The sequence below is a fragment of the Haliotis rubra genome, unplaced genomic scaffold, assembly GCF_003918875.1.
Source record: "Haliotis rubra isolate DU_JTF1 unplaced genomic scaffold, ASM391887v1 Scf626, whole genome shotgun sequence".
Classification (NCBI taxonomy): Eukaryota; Metazoa; Mollusca; class Gastropoda; order Lepetellida; family Haliotidae; genus Haliotis; species Haliotis rubra.
In genome coordinates this window covers 340,576-360,961 of record NW_025767331.1, presented here as the reverse complement: position 1 = coordinate 360,961, position 20,386 = coordinate 340,576, and the positions used below count along the sequence as shown (strand labels likewise).

The 20,386-nt window shown below is 39.6% G+C and overlaps 2 protein-coding genes across 2 annotated transcripts; both read right to left on the bottom strand.

The window, feature by feature from the left end:
* Positions 1 to 5,918: 5,918 nt before the first annotated feature.
* LOC124256357 (aspartyl/asparaginyl beta-hydroxylase-like) lies at positions 5,919 to 17,301 on the bottom strand. Its single transcript, XM_046690357.1, is given in 10 exon segments — positions 5,919 to 7,171; positions 8,382 to 8,512; positions 9,593 to 9,684; positions 10,797 to 10,932; positions 11,410 to 11,547; positions 11,791 to 11,867; positions 11,870 to 11,984; positions 13,206 to 13,342; positions 14,412 to 14,649; positions 17,072 to 17,301. Coding segments are annotated over 10 exon segments (1,323 nt in total). The 5' UTR covers positions 17,180 to 17,301; the 3' UTR covers positions 5,919 to 7,020.
* Positions 17,221 to 19,681, bottom strand: LOC124256359. The gene is made up of 3 exons (XM_046690361.1): positions 19,526 to 19,681; positions 18,111 to 18,314; positions 17,221 to 17,582 (listed from the first exon to the last, which is right to left on the bottom strand). The coding sequence occupies exons 1-3, from the start codon at positions 19,575 to 19,577 to the stop codon at positions 17,221 to 17,223; spliced, it is 618 nt and encodes a 205-aa protein (XP_046546317.1). The 5' UTR covers positions 19,578 to 19,681.
* Positions 19,682 to 20,386: the final 705 nt, after the last annotated feature.

The window sequence follows — 20,386 nt, the reverse complement described above, 5'->3', positions numbered from 1 at the left end:
GCAGTCTTCTAGCAGCATCTGAATCACTAAACATCACTCGATATTTTCAGACTTATTATTTGACAACTTTTTACGTTATAATGTAAGGTCATAGGGTATAACTTCTCACTGAATATGATGATGCATTTGAGCACACCATCATGAGATTCTGACACACATAAGGGAGATAACTCTCCACAGAGGCCGGTAAACCAATTCCCCCAATGGCAGATGAAATGATTTTTAAGAAAAGATTCCTGAAAAGGTCTTACATTGATTCATTCTGGCAGTATCTGTCAGTACCTTGGTTTAGCATAAGCAACCTATTCCAATAGTTTTACAAAGAGTGAGTGAGTGAGTTTAGTTTTATGCCACATTCAGCAATATTCCAGCTATATGGCGGCGGTCTGTAAATAATGGAGTCTGGACCAGACAATCCAGTGATCAACAACATGAACACCGATCTGCACAATTGGGAACTGATGACATGTGTCAACCAAGTCAGCGAGCCTGACCACCCGATCCCGTTAGTCGCCTCTTACGACAAGCATAGTCGCCTTTTGTGGCAAAGTTTTACAAAGACAACAACACAAGAGAGCCATTAACCTCGGCCCTACAGATCTTCACAGGCTTACCTACACAATCAACAGAATACAGAGAACATAAATACTGACAGTCAAAGGAAATAAAATTGACAAAGCACAAATTTAAGTGAAAAGACAACCTGATAACATTATTTGATTGTTCTGGCTTAAGTAAATGGGCCATGTATTGCACACTGTCTAAGGTACAAATAATTGATAAAAATACAAGACATGGGTAAACATGTAAGTTACCCCTGATGCTGGCAATCAAAACCAATAACAGAAGAGAGAGATTCAAGTATACTATAACAATGACATAACAGCATAAAATACAGCCTTCATATAATCCATGGTTCTCTTAATGGGGTCATATATTTGATTGTTGACAGCTCTCTTATTAGTTTGAATGGATAAGAGGCGAAATAATTCACAAATTAGTTTAATGAACATGACATTTTCTGTTTCATTACTTACTAATAATTTCATATCTCTAATCCCCAGACTGAGCAGTAAGGGAAACAAAACCAAAGTAGTCCTATTCAACATTTTAAATGTGGTTTTTGAGAATAGTTGGCTGCATGAATCATTAAATTGAACATTCAAAAGATGTGGCCAGTATCAGAGGGCTAATGTTCTGAGATGTACTTCGTAATGACAAGAACCATGACTATACTGTGATATGCACAGCATTGTTGAATAACATGAGGGATTAGATCACAAAGATGGCGTATTTACACCTGCGTGCAAAATATCTACCATGCATAGTGTCCAGTGCATTTCATAGGCTAATAAAAAGTCCTATCTGTGATGCATATTTTGATTGCCTTCCATCTGTTTAGTACCAATGTCTGTGACATTCTTATGTAAATCAACATACAAAATCAGCGTATGAAATAAGCCAAAAACCCAGCCAGACATCAGGGCTGGTAACTTTAAAATGTTACCAACCCAAAATGGATTTAACCAGACCAGACACCAAGATATGGTGAATTTACTCAGATTTTACCAGACCATCGGGCTGGCTAGCTGTAAATTTAGACCGTCCATCAGAAATCTAGCCCGTCTCGGGCAGTTGGAGGGCCTTATTTCATACACTGACGAAATGTATGGTCTGTTTTAGAACTCTTCCATCTCCACATAAATATCATTCTTTGCAAGTGGTATACATTGTCAGTATGCATAAAGTTACAATTGAGATTTCAATGGCAAATATGCAAAATACATAAGTGGAATATTTATAATACATGGTAACATCTTAAAGACAAGCAGAAAGTATTACAGTTGAGATTTAACATATCAATCATGCACAATTATTTCTTCACAATAATATCTTACATTGTATGAGCACATCACACTTTACAAGAAAGTAATCAAAACACCTTCATAGGTGTTTCATATTTCACATAAGATTTGTGTGAGTAAAACAAGCTTTACAGGGCTGATATGTATTTACAATTTTCAGTCTGCAGATTTAATACAGCTGATGTTACGACAGCATGTCTGCCTGTATCTGACATTAAGTCAGAGAATCGTCTTTGTTGCCTCGTTAACACTGTTTCAGTTCTCAGACAACAAAACACTCCAAACATCAATACAATAAACTACAAATACCAGTCATACAGGGAGTTTGATTATTGTAATCTAAGAACAGTTGTTTCTATTTTTTAGTTATAGACCAAACTAACATATATTATTGTATTTGTAAACTGTAGATACAATCGATACAAGTCGGATTGGAGTGAGTGAAGTTTTAGGTATCAATAATGGTGCTTCTCAGTACTTGATATATATACCAGTACTTGTGTTCAAAAGTTGAGTGTGAGTAATTAAATCAAAAAGATTATTTCCAAACAACTTCTACCCTGAAATGAGGGAGCGCAGTAAATGCAGCTGTTAGCAATATCACATGAATGTTATGGCTAGTGACACCAAATCAAACCCAGGCCTTTGACAAGACAAGCAAATCTTTAACCACTAGGCTACCCCAATGACCACCATCTTAAAGTAATCCCTGACATATATACATAAATATACTCATGATCAGTAAGGTGATAAATGTTTAAGCTGCTTGTCATAATTCAAGACAGCAGAATTATGTCTTTAGGTCAAAACATTGGCCACATTCCATGTTTGAAAGAAAAGTGGAAGAGTTACTTCCCTTGTCACACCAATATGGAGGTTTTAATATTGAACTGGTAAGAACAAAAACATACTTGTCATATAGTTCTAATTTGATTTCCTGACAGTTTTTATATTTTGGTTATGTTCATCCAAAAACCAAGTACTAAGAACCAACCCAAACATATTGTCCATACAAAGTGACAATATGAATGTTTCAATAGTATGTTCAACTGCAACATTACGTGTAGGTAAATATGTACATTCAAACACTATTGAGTCAAACATACGGTTCTCTCAATTAAAAACCTTAACCCCTTATTACTTTCATTATTCTCCATATTTAGGCTGTGACAACCTTGGAATACTTCATGTATTTACATAGGTCCCTCCAACTTCGATACAACAATGTTTGACTCCAGATGTAAATTAGAGATTTACAATAACAGTTTCAATCTGAATTCACATTCAATGACGAACACAAAGTGACAGTTTTTTAGTCAAGGTATGGTAAATATACAAACATGTTGAACTGTAGAGGCAATTAACGCCAACAAATTTGCTCGCGGCATTCTACAGCTGCACAAATACATATGGTATTGTGGTCTGGTGAGACACTGATATGTTACAGGACACAGATGCAGTTACATATCAGATTCAGTCAAGTTCTGAGCAATACAAACGGTGGTATGAACATTCCTTTTCTAAAACACAAACTGTTCTCCAGAACTGTGTGAATACCTTGTACAAAGTTCAACAATTCATTTAGGGACAACTGTACTGTGTTTGATGAATTGGGGACGTATAGCGGTGGTTATATAGCCGCAAATTTAGTTATTTCGGCTATGCATAAGCGGAGCAGATATAACGTTAAATTTGCGGCTATATAACCATCCGTATACGTCCCCAATTTGTCAAACACAGTACAGTTATCCCCATTCTAATACAACTCGTTTTATGCTGTTGTTTCGTGAAAGAAATTCATTATTTAAACCAGGTCAAAGTTCCTCTAGGTCAAAGGTTAATCATATCACTCCTTGAACTTACACCATCGCCAGGAGAAGTAGTTCCCTTTTCAAACTACACACGTTTATTATGTGCACACAGACTAAATCTGACAATGATGAACAGATCATAGTATTATAGATAAAATGGATGGAATTATGATGAAACCGCTCTCTAGTTACAGAAATGAGCAGCCGGCTGATTCCTCATCTACGGGCCATTATCTTTTCTGTTGTCAAATGACGTCACAGCAGGTGACGTCCTGCTCCACAATGACGTCATAATCTTTTTTCATGATCTGACAGTGTTGGGTCAACAGCCCGTTGCGAGTAAGTTGTGTGAACTTAGAATTAAATTTATGATACTGTTTTGTCTTTTTTAACACAAATTCCACCCATTTTAACTGGATAGGGGAGTTAATTGACCAATGGCTTCTGCAAATGACAATGTCCTGCAAAACAGCTTACCCCAATAGAGTAGGCATACATTCAAAGGTTTTGGTGAATCGGTTTTCAAATTGCGACCGTATATGCTGATTAAACGGTCAGAAATTTATAGCATTGACCAATCAGAACTCGTGTTACATACTAAGTTGAATTAGAATTCAATATATTGCACTGTCATGTTTGTTTTGTTCCCAGACAGACCTCTGGCATGTTTACATGTATTGATAGGTACTTGCAATTTTTTAACTAATCAGAATATTTTTTCAACAAATACTGCTTTGGGTAAGACTGGAAATGAAAAAACAATTTCTATTCTACATTCAATAAATAAATATGTTTTGATTCCAATTATGGCAATAGAATTCAATTGTAAATGACTAGTTTAGTCAAACTCACATACATGAATGAGTTGTTCCATCTTGAATTAGATTTGATTGGACTGATGTTGAACCTTTCTTCTTATTCAGAAGGTCAGCACCGTAAACTTCAAAAGCATCTTTTGATACCATATTTGCCACAATAAAAGCCCAAGTTACCAAAAGTTAATCAATCTTAAATCAGATTTGATTGAACAGATTCTGTACCTCCCCTTCTTCTGGGAAGGTAGGAAGTATAAACATCAAGAGAATCTTTTGATACCGTATTTGCCCCAATAATTGGTAAAGTTACCCAAAGTCAGTCAAATGGCAGTGATATGTGAAACGGTGTCTATTTTCAGGTATGATATGACAATGGCCATATATAGGACTGACCTCATGTATAAACAGGGGTTTACCATGACCGGGGTTCACAGGACCCACATCAATATATTTCAATGATCATTGCAGGAAATATGTGGGTCCTCAAAACAGTAAATGGGCATAATGTATTGTGCACATTTTGACAAAATACTTACAAATCAAGACATTAATATTTCTTTCTAAAAATTTGAGAACAATGCACTCCCTTGGGACAGAACTTTTTTCATCATACATTCTAAACATTTGTACATACCAGGATGCGAATATATATGAATCTTAAGCCCATTCTTTACTCATTAGCTACAATCAAAGTTAAGAATTCTTAGAGCCAACGTTTCGAGAATAAGGGAGATCATATATCTGCATTGCATAAAACTGTACATGTTAACTCCATGAATCATTGCAAATGTTACATGCATTGGCTTTACCATTAGCAGAGCAAGCAGAGTACATACTGGCAAACATACATTTCTTGCATTGGCTTCATGTGAGTGAAGAGGACAATTACAATCTTCTACTTCACAGAGCAATGGTTTACACTATTAGGGTTAGAAATAAAGGCTAAAAGTGGCCCCTTGGATCCTAGAGACTAACCATTGTGTATAAACAAAGGGGCAAAGGCTATACGCCTCAATATAAAGGACACCTTGATCTTATTTGTAAAGTTTGAACACTGAAAAACATAACAGAAAGAAATAATTGCTTCAGTAATATCCAAATACTGACTTTCTTCACTTATGAAGACATGGGGTAACAGTGATGCAGAATTTTCAAATTAGAAATATAAAGTAACTGAACTCACTCTGTAACCTCATGGTTTACACCTACAGAATACTGGATACATACAAGCCATATTGTTTAGTGTCATGTCACCCAATCGCTAACCCTTACCCAAACCTTTACCCTAACCCTTACCTTAACCCTAAGTACTGGATGCTTTCAAAGATGGCGGAAGGTATCCGTTATTTGTAGTCAGCACCTCATGTGTACACCTCACACCCTGGGTACCTACAAGCCATATAGTGTCATGTCACCCTAACCCTTACCCTAACCCTAACACTAACCCTGAACCTTACCCTATACCTAAGTAAACTCGCGTGCTTTCAAAGATGGCGGAAGGTATCCGTTATTCCTGTAGTCTAAGCACCTCATGTGTCGAGGTACAAGCAATAACCAACTGGTCCCTACAGTCTGGGTAAATAATCGAATATCACCTGTGTGCCAATAGTCAGTTGGGTTTGTTACCCGTTATACAACTTTACCCATCACTCACAGCCTTCATGGTGGGATTATTACCGGTACTATCAATTCAATAATATCATCAAAACAACATCTCATCAACATATTTAAGTTTTCAGATAAGACAAGTTTCTTTCCAACAGAGGCCTGATTGCCTGTTTGTTTGGCAAGTTAAAGCTAATCAATGCTGGAGACAGAGAAAATCAAGAAGCAAATTCATTAACAATAAATACAGATGTGACCAAATATCTGTATTAATGAGGGCTATGTTTAATCCAGACGAAAGGAGAGTTACTTGTTATTAGAAGCAGTCAGTGAGCATGACCCTCCTTGTAAAGCCAACAACTTGTACTGACAAGTTTTCCTTAACTGAAACCAACACACTGATGCACCATCTTATTCCTTGCAGCTTCTGTGAAGTATCTACCCATCATATTCATGTTCATAAGGCCACAAAAATTTGTTCCATGAAATCACCAATTCCGACTATCATATAGCCTCTGGAAACAAACTCCTCCCAATAAAGACAGATAAGTGCCCCAAAGGGCCAAACTTTATGACCTGTTTTCTGTTCATGGAGAGTTAAATACCAATGAAACATGAGTACAAGATATATACCTGAACAAAATATGACTCTGTTTCTGACTTTAATATTTTTTAAAACTATTTTAAAAGAAACTCTCAAGATCCTAGCAATGGATGAATCTTAAAAACTAAAAGTAAACCTGTTGTGTCCTTATTTTAGATGAAACTGAAATAACAAACAAAAAACTAACAGTCAGGTCCTAGTTTTGGATGAATTTTACAAACTAAAAATATATCTGTCCTCATTTTGGACGAATCTGACAGATAATAAACCTGTTGTGACCAATTATTTTTTCCGCTTTTTCCCCCCAAAATGATGTGGGGCTAGATGGGCGCCAGTTTCCACTTGAGGTCATCTGTGAGATCTGGGTGCCAGAAGTCCATGATGAGAACCAGACGGAACCGGTCCCCGTCATGCCACACCTCATGCTCGAACGAGTCATCAAAGATTAAGAACTTGCCTTCCTCCCACTCTCTGGAAAACAGAATAAAAACCATTTGTTTGTTTGCACAAGAATGTATTACTGCAACATGACAGCAGGATGCAAATGATGGAGACCAGACAATCAAGTGATGGATATTGTGAGCTTCAACCAAGACTGTCAGGGTAAAACCCGTGAAGGTCCGGGTTAGAATATTGATCTTCAGTAACCCATGCTTGTCGTAAGAGGTGACCAACAGGACCAGGTGGTCAGGCTTGCTGACTTGGTTGACACATGTCATCGGTTCCCAATTGCGCAGATCGATGCTCATGCTGTTGATCACTGGATTGTCTGGTCCAGACTCGATTATTTGCAGACCGCCGCCATATAGCTGGAATATTGCTGAGTGCGGCGTAAAACTAAACTCACTAACTCACTGTCAGGGTACAAGACACCTCTTCTGATCAACAGTGAGTGAGTGAATATGGTTTTACGCCGCTTTCAGCAATATTCTAGCAATATCATGGTGGAGGACACTTGAAACAGGCTACACACAATGGACCCATGTGGGAAATCGTACCCGGGTCTTCAGCATGACGAGTGGACGGTTTAACCACTAGGCTACCCCACCGCCTCCTTATCAACAGCTTAGTGAAGACCACTTCTGACCAGAACACAGAACCCATGTGGGGAACAGTCTTCACAGGTTTATTACCCCACCGCCTCCTCAGCTTAGTGAAGTTAAAATTGGAGGAATAATATCAAAGGAGTAGGAACATTTCAAATCATTTTGTAAGTTATTTGTCACAATATCAGTGAGAGAGATCACCCTGAATTCTCGATTTCTCAATTACCACAAAAAAGGCTTCCAGTGACCAAAGTTCACTCCAATCCTTATTAATACCCCAAGGTTCTGACTGGGAGCAAACAAACACAGCTGTCTCAAGCTACAACCAGCTGGGTCATTACTGTGTCAAGAACACCAGTACCTTTGCTTTTCCATGAAAGCTGTGAGCAGTTTTATTATCGGTAACTCTATTGATGTTACATAAACAATTCGACCATCCCATTCCCATGATCACCTCCTGCAGCAAGATGGGGTACTATACCATCTATCTCCATACAAATATTATTAAATCTCAACAAAGTATCTGGAAGAGGCGATCCTGAAAATATAACATGACTTTGACCGATGCTTGTAGTTATTGATGCAGTGTTAAGGAAAATTCATGTCATGGTTTTCAATGTCCCGACAAGACTCACCTGGTATCGTTACCGACTCTGATGCGTGGCCCAGGTGGCACCACCAGTCCGAGGTGGGATCTGATCCGACAGTTGGTCGGCCCACAGTGTGGCCACACATGTACTCCTGGCTGCATCACCGAGAATTTCACCTACAAATACACTCTGTTGTAAACACTCTGTGCTTTCAATGTATGTTACATCAGATCATACCATAACAGAGTGTGATACTCGATTCTGATTGGTGGGTCTGTCATAATCAGGTGGATCAATTATTGATAAATATTGCTGATTAGCAGAAATGCAATTGCTGAATTTGAATTCATAATTGAAGGTGAGTGCAGTATCGCAGACATACCACAGCTAATTAGGAGATAACCCTCTCAATGATTCAAACTATTAACTATAAAATATTGAGTGACTGAGAACAGCTTGCGACAAAGCACTGCAATGATGAACTACATAACCAGGTTTATCTCCTTGCAGGAAAGCTAGATAGATCATTACCACTGGAATAAGATCCAATAGAAAAATGGACTGACCATATTAAGCAATACTGCCATTGTAAATTTTGAGAGGATGGTAAAGTATCATCATCTAAAACAAGGCCTCATGTTAATATTCAGTATACATCGTTTCGTGTAGTCTGTCATACAGGCTCTGAATCAAATATACTGAATACAGCCTATGCAAGTCTAGACAATGTGGCAAGTCTAGACAATGTGGCAAGTCTAGATTACCACAGTTTCAGTCTGACAATGAAGGAAGACTCTGGGCTTCTTTTCACTATACTTTAGGAACTTCAGAACTTTTTTTTTTGAATTTAAGACACTAGATGTTAGTCCAGGTTTCACTCTATTTTTTCACTTTCACAAGTGGAGATTTTTACAAAAACTGTTTCCTTGCCCTAAATCATATGAATGATAGGTAGAGAAAATACTTGTGGTAATCTACACTGTATCCATCTTCAGCTAAAGGCAATGATGGAATACTGCTTTCATTATGAACAGCATCATAGCACAGGAAGTGATGGTTAATTACCAAGTACAAGACCTGCGATGATCCAGATTAGAATTGATCTTCAGTAACCTATGCTTGTCATAAGAGGCGACTAACTGGTCAGGCTCGCTGACTTGGTTGACATGTCATTGTATTCCAGTCACTCACCAAATACAATATATTCAAAGTTTGGACCAGTGATGTTGCATATTGACCACTGTTGGAGTACAGACCTGTCCCCGCGTACAGTCACGGACATCGGGGATCTTGTCTATCAGGGAACATGTCACAGGGGTCTTCTCACAGTTCTTCCGACTTTTCTTTCCTGATGACGTGGAACACATTGGTGATGTATAATCATTCATAATCAGCTCATTCTAATTTCATGGGGAGTATTGCAAACTCTTGTCTCTGCATTAAACTACATAAACTACACATATCATAGGCATAGCTGGGGACTATAACAAATATGTTTTTAATAAGGGTACTCATCAAATTTCTTGTATCTAGTATGTAGTCATAGAAGTAATACAGGGACATTTTTGAACTTTCAACATTCAACTCATACTTAAGCCAGCTTAAATGTTTGAGGACATCTGTCTATTTTTGTCCAATTGGACTTCTTGTTACATTTTCCCCCAGGGTCAGCTCTTTCACAGGTACCAGTCTGTTCGCGTTTTGACACTGGTTTTGAAGAATACAGGGCAACTGATAAACAGTTAAACAAGTTGTGATATTGCTGGAATACAGCTAAAAGCAGTGTAAAACTAAACTCACTTGCATCTCTATTTATCTTTTAAGTCAGTATTTTGGAGGTTTCCATTCATTTTGATGACACTGTTCAATGATTATTTCCAAGAACTTTCGATACATCCATAACAAATGGCATGGTTTGCAAAAGGGCAAATGTGACTCTCTCCTAATGCATTATGTCAGAAATTGTCTAAAACCTGGTTTGGATATGCAGAGGGTATAAGATGGCAGGTTCATATACATGTTGGACCATATGTAGGATATTTAATTCAAAGTAATGAGCATCTAATCAAATAACATTCCCACATACAGTCCACTCAAACAACATACAGACTGACAAGAGGCATTATCATGTCCTGATACACTGCACATGTAACCCACAGTGCCACAGCCTTCCAGATCAACACTAATAATGGCCCGTGGTAAACCACAAAACCTAACGACCATGAAGCTTAGACTAGTTATTCAACCAAACTAATAGACGCCTTAAAGAGTCCCCCCACAACTTTCACAAAACCATAGGGCAAGCCTTAAACAACAATGCATATATTAAATGATTTAATTGACATGATGTCATTCTGCAAACATTGTGTTCTATAAACTCATGTTCGTAAGTTATTCTGTTTGACGTTACTGTTAATTTGTTCAACCAGATTCTCTTTGGCTGCCACTCCCCTTCCTCACCTTGTGTATAGAGAGTGAATTGTTTCCACTCGCCCTTCTCTCGGAGATTCTCATCTTCAAACAGAAATTTGCTGGATTCAACATTGAGCTGCCGCAGTCCTTCGTCTCTGATCTCCTGCCAGTGCTGCTCCAGTGTCTGTTGAGAGAAGCATATCATTATGGCATATCATGTATCTATAACCCCATCATTATCTTGTATTGTGTATCTATAACCCCATCGTAAAACTCTTCCATTACCTTTCACATTTACCCATGGCCATAATAGTTCTCATGTGTTGGGCAAAGCCTACCTGTGCTGAACAAGGCCTGTCTCCCACTATCCCCCTTCTGGTGCTGAACAAGGCCTGTCTCCCACTATCCCCCTCCTGGTGCTGAGCAAGTCCTGTCTCCGCTACCCACCTTCAGGTGTTGGGCAAGGCCTGTCTCCTCTACCCACCTTGAGGTGCTGAGCAAGGCCGGTCTCCACTATCCACCTTCAGGTGTTGAGAAAGGCCTGTCTCCACTACCCACCTTCAGGTGCTGAACAAGGCACGTCTTCACTACCCTCTTGAGAAGGCCCATCTTCCACAACCCACCTTCAGGTGTTTGAGCATAGCCTGTCTCCACTACCCACCTTCAGCTGCTGAGCAAGGCCCGTCTCTCTAGGTGTCCACCAGGGATGTGATTTGAGGTCTTCTACATTGTACAGCGATCGTTGGTACGGAGAGAGAAACAGGCCCAGGGAAGCTGCCTGCTTGTAGTATCTATAAGCCTGAAAAGCATAATAAACATTTGCTGAAGCATACTGATCATAGATGTACATTACATGGTATCATCATGAAGAAAAATGGTCCAGGTTAGAAAAACAGTACCATATTTACAAAGATATCAAGGATTGTAATATCACCTCATTCATGCATAAGTACTTACTTCCAGATAAACAGGTACACATGTTTTGTTTTCTGTGGAAGGGGACAAAATTATTAAGAATGTAATGTTTCCATAATGGCCCCACCTTTTCTGTGTTCCCGAGTCGGTGCAGTGCATCACCAAGATGGTAGTAGAAACGACCATCACGGGTCCCCTTGCTGCACTCTTCACTCCACGTTCCAGGTATGGAACTGCCTCAATGGGGTTCCTTTCATCAGTCTTCAGAATAAATCCATAATGAACCAGTGCAAAGCCATCATTTGGGTCCAGCTTCAGTACCTGCAACATGACGAGAGCTGAGTACTGTCTGGTGTCTTACGTTATGGTGATTAGTGACGTGAGGTGAGGTGAAAGTGGGTTTAACATCGTGCTTGAGAATATTTCGCTCATATGACGACGTGCATGCATGTGTATGTGTATGTGCGGCTGCTTGGACTAGCCCAGACTTAAGCTGGTTTTATAGTGTAAGCCCACTTAGATACCATGCCGCAGTGAAGCATGAATACCCCACTCAGACACATTATACTGACGCCGAGCCGACCAGTCCTTGTTGTACCCATTAATGCCGAGAGCCAGGCAGGGACCAACAAGTACCATATTTTAATGTCTTTTGGTATGACGCGGTCGGTGATCGAACCCGCGACCTTCCGCTCTCAGGGCGGATGCTCTAACCACTACACCACAGAGGCTGTCATGATTAGTACAATATGGGTTAATACCGGTAGTATCACCATGCACAGCAATACTAAGAAATGATGACATCAATGAAGTCCTGTGATATCCCTTGCGTAATACATTTATTTATTGATATCTTAAACCAAAAACAATTTAGCAACAGAAAAGTTGTAACTGAAGGTATGGTTATGAAATGACATAGACAGTGGGCATGTCCTCTACAATAATGCTCTGCAGTTTCACTATGCCTTACAAGTGGAGCAATGCTACTTTTGCAAAATAAGTGGTAACATAGACATATTGATTCCAAGGTGAACTCAGAAACTGAAGATTTTTTATATTCCAACAATTCAATCGTAGACTTTAATGTCACAAAACTGCTACATACTGTTAAAGCTGGTCCCAAGGTAAGAGTCTTATTGTATTAAAATTTTTGTAGTGAATATTTCAACTCAGAAGCATAAAGACATATCAAGACAATGATTAATAAGCCCAAACCAAAATTATCCCAACATTTATTTTATCTTCCAACATGAGACAAATTCAACAGTATTCCATAAAACATCAGATACTCTCCACTCCAAGTTTCATGGAAGGGAAATGGTAATGAAACATAGAAAAGATGTTACTAAATTTTCGAAAGCAAGGCAGAATGAAAACATAATGTTTTAAATTTAATAAAACGTAAATTCTTTTAGTTCTAGTTTGATTTAAATGCTATGAATATTATAATGATGGATGGCATTTTCCTAAGTTACAACCATTCCAACCATCCATTCTGTCAGTTCAGTGAGAGTAACAAGCTATAACATGAAGCCATCCTACCTTTGCGAAGACTTGTTTGGCATCCTGGTTATGGCCTATCATCAGGTAGCTCACTCCCAGCTCCTTCATCAGCGTGATGTCATATGGGAAACGTGATGTCAGCAACTCAAACGTCTTGGCAGCTCGGGGACTAAAGCCTTAAAATATGCAGGCTCAACTATAAATCCATCCTGATCCTGACAGGGATCGAGGACTATAGCCTTAAAATAAGCAGACTCAACTATAAATCCATCCTGACCCTGATAGGGATCGAGGACTACAGCCTTAAAATAAGCAGACTCAACTATAAATCCATCCTGACCCTGATAGGGATCGAGGACTATAGCCTTAAAATAAGCAGACTCAACTATAAATCCATCCTGACCCTGATCACTTCAAGGTAGTCAATACATGGTTGGGAATTATGCACAATTATAGAAAGTTGGTGTATCAACCATCAAATGATACTGACATTCTGGTTCTATTTCTTCAAGAGGGAGTGAAAATGTTTAGTTTTACAATGCTTTAAGCAATATTCCAAGGAATAAAAAGGATTGAAGATTAGAATGCCAATAAATGCAATTCTGACAGTTCCTTCTAATAAACTTATACGCCACCAGTACCACAGCAGCAGACACAACAATCAGTTTAATCTGGAACAGGCACACCAGTGACTACAACAGCAGATATCCAAGCAGTGAGTGGGTTAGTATGGTTTCATGCCGCTTTTAGTTTTAGCAATATTCCAGCAATATCACCAGACATGGACTTCACTCATTCTGCCCATGTGGGGAATTGAACCCGGGGGTTCAGCGCGACGCTTTAACCATTAGGCTACATCCCCGCCCCTCCAAGCAGTAGAACCCGTGAAGGTCCGGGTTAGAATGAACCTTCAGTAACCCATGCTTGTCGTAAGAGGCGACTAACGGGATTGGGTGGTCAGGCTCGCTGGCTTGGTTAACACGTATCGTCGGTTCCCAATTGAGCAGATCGATGCTCATGCTGTTGATCACTGGACTGTCTGGTCCAGACTAGATTATTTACAGACAGCTACCACATAACTGGAATGTTGCTGAGTGCAGCGTAAAACTAAACTCACTCACTCATTCACTCCAAGCAGTAGAGAATGTGATAAGATTAGTGTAAAGGTAAAATACATGTGCTAAGAAAACATCAAGCAATAATCAATATCAATATCACAATTGCAAGAACTTCAGGTAAACTTACCTCTAAACTGCTGCCTGTCTGCCAGTCGACGTCCAACTATCTTAAACAACTGGTCCGGAACGTCGGGTATCTTCAACACCTTTTCAAACGCTACCATGCACATCTCCAGGATCTCATTGCTACGTCGCTGTTCGGCCAGCTTGTCCAGGGCCACGACACGCCCATACAGCGCCCTCGGACTCGAGGGGCTGCTGTCCAGGATCTCATTATATTCAGCCAAAGCCTCATCTATCTTGTTCTAAAAATACAACAGGTATATATGGTTTTAGACTGTGGATCAAACAATGCCTCTCATGCACTTTAAAACATATTTTAACCACCTATTTTCAGATTATATATTTCCTTGAAGTATTGAATGTTTCATATCACCAAGAATTACTGGTTTTGTGGCTACACCAACGGACTGCAACTATTTGCTCGTAATCCAGAAAAGCATTTTCTGTTGAAACTGTTTATGACACTGAGAGTGATGATCTTGATGTCAGCCAAATGAGTATTAAGTCGTCATGACAGGGGATCTAACTTGCATCCCATAGTCGTAGAATTCTCATTACCCTGACAAATAATCAAGTTCATTAGGGAACATGGGATCTGGTTTATTGTTGACTATTTGCAAGCATGAACTACAGTCTAAGTAAACTTAGGCTCAGTATTATTCGTTACACTGCTATACTGAGTCTAACAAAACCCTAGTAGAACCTTTTGAATTGACCAATCAGAACACAGCTTACCAAATTGCAAAAGCTAACTTTCGCAGATACCGTGTGAACTTTTACCTCGAAAAATGTTTATACTCGAACGATTCCGAATGCTATTTTCCGTACGATGGCTTCCAGGTGATACACATGGACTGACTGAGTTTGGTTTTACGCCGCTTTTAGCAATATTCCAGCAACATCACGGTGGGGGACACCAGAAATGGGCTTCACACATTGTGCCCATGTGGGGAATCGAACCTGGGTCTTCAGCGTGACGAGCAAACGCTTTAACCATTAGGCTACCCCACCGCCCGATACACATGGAGGACATCATTATTCACAACAGTGAGTAAACAGTCCCTGAAAATAGCGTTTTGTCAATATTCCAGGATGTCATCTTGCGTAAATTTGTTGCCATTTTGTAAGTCCCGCCGAACCCTAAATAGTAGCTGTTGTCTTACTGGTTATTGGTTAAATCCGTTTGGCCATTTGATTGGACGGTCATAGGTCATTCAAAGATTAGCCGACACAACCTTCTACTAGGGTTTGTTAGACTCAGTATAGCAGTCTAACGAGTGAGTGAGTGAGTTTAGTCTTACACCACACTCAGCAATATTCCTATATGGCGGCAGTCTGTAAATAATCGAGCCTGGACCAGACAATCCAGTGATCAACAGCATGAGCATCGATCTGCGTAATTGAGAACCGATGACGTGTGTCAATCAAGTCAGCGAGCCTGACCACCCGATCCCATTAGTCGCCCCTGACGACAAGCATCGGTTACTGAAGATAAATATTTTAACCCGGACCTTCACGGGTCGCAGTCTAACGAATAATACTGATACTAAGTTTACTTAGACTGGGGTGAACTAACGACATTGTCTATTGATTGCAGAGATAAAAATATGTCACACTATGGTGGTTATCATGAAGTACTACTGTACTTTCCTGCAAAAGTGGGGCGTTGGAGTAGTCTAGTGGTTAAAGCGTTGGCTCGATACGCCGAAGACCCGGTTCAGTCAGTCAGTCCTGCAAAAGTATTATTTCCATAGTGCCTTGCACATTTATACATGATACTACAGAAAAATTTATAAGTGAAGAAAAGATTACAATGAAGCTATCATTGAGGTATACATTAATAATAGCAAGGTCTTGAGTACTCACAACATCTAGCAAGTTGAACATGTATCCCATAATGGTGGAGACACCACACGCATGATACACCAGTTATTACATTCTCAAAATAATTTTTACAAAAATTTATCGACATTACATCTTCATTACATCATTTCACTTTTGGTCAGTACCATATTTACACACAAGCTGTCCCACATTTTCATTTGTGTAACGCATGATCAGTTGTCTTTGGACTCATGAAGGATACATACAATGCACAGGTGCAAACATCTGTTATTAAAGTCAATTAAGAAATTATCAAAGCAACAAAGGAGAGCGGTTGTTATGATTCTGTGTATGAAAGGAATGTCATCTTCCTGTCACACAAGTGGAAATTTCCACATTCCATTTCACTGCATTGTTACATAAATGTGAGCATCAGAAACCAATTTATGGCAGGGGTGGAAATAACTTTAAAATTGATGATGTACTCCGGTACAGTGGCACATGTAAAGTCACTTGCCCTGATAATTTTTCCACTATACCAACCGTTTTCTTGTTGATTTTTAAAAATAAACAACATAATTAACATTGGAAAGGCAACTGGACACCGGTACAGTGTGATATAAAAATTTGCTAGCCGGGCAGAAAAAAAAACTGGTCTTGGACGTCGGGCAAGTGGTTATTTCCACCCCTGTATGGATGTATGCTTACAAGTTGTTACACATGCCCAACCCACTCTGCCTTATCAACGACAGAACATTTCTCATCCCAACAATTTAGATGGAGAACCTCTCCTTACATCGATGCAGTCCTGGATTATATCTCCCAGTTTTGTCACATTACCTGTTCCAGCAGACCGTCCACTTGATCCAGATACTTCCTGATCCGGAAGTCTCCATCGTTGGTGATGTCAGCCTTGGCGTACACGTCCTCCACCTTCTGTCTCTCCATCTTGCTGGCCCCTCGTGCAGGGGGTCGACCGTCCTCACTCCTCACTTCCCTCTTCTTGTCTTCCTCTTTGCGGTGTTCTTTGAATCCATCTGGAGGGTCACTTCCTCTAGTCTCTCCTTTGCTGGTGTCAGCAGATTTATACTTTTCTTTCTGTGTCTTCTCTTTGCTTTGGGAAGATTCATCGTTTTTTTCTTTCTTGCCTCGGATGATTTTATCTTGGGGTCTTGATCATCTGCATCCTTTTGGGTTGGTTCCCCTGACGACTCTTTCAGTACTGGATTGGGAACATCACTCTGGTCACTTTGAGCACCTGTCGTATCTGTCTTGGTATCAACACTTTCACTCTTGTCCCACAATGAAAAACCTGGGAAGTCTTCATAGACATATTTAGTTATCAGCTGCCCTGAAACAAGAAACAAGAATATGAATCTCACATGATGATGCCATTCGAATCTTTTTGGACCTGCGAATATGCGTGTGGCCTTTTTTAAAATTTGCACTTAGCAATATTAGCATAATATTACAGTGTCCAGTAAATAATGGAATCTTGGTCAGATAATCCTGTAGTGGATATTATGAGCATTGATGAATGCAATCAGAACATCCTGACAAGTACTCAAGCAAGCAAGTAGCCAATCAACAACTTGACACTTAGCACTATCCATCAGCTGTTGTTAATGTTCTTATCCAGCAGCGCTTTGGCTCCTGCATGAAAAAATGCAAACTACAAAATTGTTTTTCTTGTGGCAAATGCTCCCAATATATTTAAATGAAATATTTCAGACTCAGAAAAGTGGTCCCTCTTGAATCGTATATATCATTCTTTCCCTTCTTCTACAGCCTAACCTGCAGTGGACCTCGTCTAACACATAGGTTATTTAAGTTACTGTGACTGTGTTACAGTCACTTGGACTGTTACAGTGTAACTTACCCACGGCATGCTGCACTTCAGGACTGACGTAGAAAACTGCCACAGCAGCTACCAGACTGCTGGTGGCAACAATGGCTGCCAATCTTATGTTGGAACCTTTGCCGGCCTTCTTCGTTTTGGTCTCTGCCTCCTGTTTGGGTTTGACACCATTTCTTGTCTTCTCTGGTTTGGATGGTGGAGTAGTCTGGCGTGACTGTTTCAACTCTACATATAATACACACGACTTTTACCATCAGGCATACCAATAAAAACACTCAGATGTGTTTTGAATGAAATGTGTGTCTTTGCATTTCTTTGCCATCAACTCATTGAGTCTAGGAAAGGGAAACAAGGAGTATATATATATGACTATATGTGTCCTACAAAACATCTTTAAAAATCATCCTATATGACAGAGCATATTTATTTACTTCACTGGCCTCAGAGACTGTTGTTAAACTGGTAGGTTGTTATAAATGGTAATATATGATTCATCACTACCAATTTTGGGTTGGTTGGTTTGTTGTTAATGCCGAGCTTGGCAATATTCCAGCTACATGGCGGTGCTAGTTTATGCTGAGAGACATGAAAATCGGGTTAATATTTTATGGCAGAATATATTACACATTTCACTTGAAGTGAAAAAGCCAATAAATCATTGCAAGGGATCGTTCATAATTTATGGCTTGGCAGAGGTGATCATGATTTAGTAAGATTTCCGCCCGTATCCCCCTTAACGATGAGGAAAATATTCCAGTCTTTGGATATGTTCAGATACAATTTAAGAAACATGTTAAAACTCATCCTTATCAGATCACGATTAGTATATTCAGGTGACATGATTTGACTAGAATGAAATTTAAGGGGGATTCGGGCAGAAGTGTTTCCGATGAATCTAAGGGAGGGTCACCCACTTTGTTTCGGGGGAGTTAGGTGGTCATCTATTTTGTACACATGTACTTGGGGGGTAGGGATGGGTGTTGTCATTGATTTTGTACATGACAATCAGGGGGAGGGGTTACATTGTACATAAAGTTGGGGGGTCATTCACATTGTACATGATTCTTCGCCCTCCTAGCCATAATTTATGATTTAACTGCATTGAAATATCACTTAAATATACTGAATGTTGCGTCCATATGGACCCTGACTGTTCAGAATGTCATGTCATCATCATGAGCTAGCCTTTTTTACAACTATTTGCATCATTACTCAAACGCTTTTAACTTTAGGCATGCTTAATCAATGAATCACCAGAAACCCTTTTGTAAGAGAACCTTTCCTTTGTCACGGTGACGCAACGCTGGATTTGTGATAAGAAAGGGGGAGGGGTACTCTGCTTACAGACATAGTACCAAAGTTAGACAATGGTGCCATCGTGGCACTGGCACGGAGGCGTGTGACTGTGACATGTCACAATATGAAAATGCTGTTACCTGTTTTCTGAGCTGAGCTATTCTTTGAGGCATTCTTCTTCCTGGACCCCATCGTCAACAACTCGCATGCATTCACCAACCTGACATTTCAGCTGCACTATTGTTGTTATTGATCGCTCCCGCCACGGTGGATCGATTGCCGGAAGTTTTGATAAAGGGGCATAACTCAAAGGAATTTCTGTCGGAATACTAGCATCTTTACAACCAATTAAAGGTTTCTAAATAATAGACAAACGCATCACGTGGATCTTTATTTTAATCTGACGGGTGATCTGACTGATTTTGGTTTATTTGTTTTAGCTGACACCGTGCGTAACATGACATGACTTTTCTTGATTATATGATAATGTCTTTGTTGTGTTTTTTAACAGATGCATACAATTTGATTTTATACCTTTTAAAGTGACGATCCTTAGAGAACGTTGAGTAGTATAATCAGATATTGGTGCTCAGCACCTGTTCGAAAACCTGGAATCTCCAAATGATCTATAATCAATCAGATCAGGACCGTCATAGGAATAACATACCAATAATCAAGTCTGTGACTCAAGATTTACTACATACGTACGTTTGCATTGTACGCTATGTACATCTCCATGCTTGACTTACTCACGTTGGTCCGTGTGGATTCTTTGTAAGAAAGTAGGTTCCCGTCAACCTATATATGCTTGTACGGAGAGGCGTCGCAGGCTCTGTGACGTGGTTGAATGTATGTGATCGAGTGAGTTTAGTTTTAAGCCGCTTTTAACAATATCACGGCGGGGGACACAAGAAATGGGCTTCACGCATGTACCCATGTTGGAAATCGAACCCGGATCTTCGGCGTGACAAAAGGACAATTTAACCATTAGGCTACCCCAC

Coding starts and splice junctions, on each gene's coding strand:
- LOC124256359 (XM_046690361.1), bottom strand. CDS start 19,577: ATGGGGTCCAGGAAGAAGAATGCCTCAAAGAATAGCTCAGCTCAGAAA. Junction 18,315..19,525: donor TAGCTCAGCTCAGAAAACAG/GTAACAGCATTT, acceptor TATTATATGTAG/AGTTGAAACAGTCACGCCAG. Junction 17,583..18,110: donor TGAAGTGCAGCATGCCGTGG/GTAAGTTACACT, acceptor TTCTTGTTTCAG/GGCAGCTGATAACTAAATAT.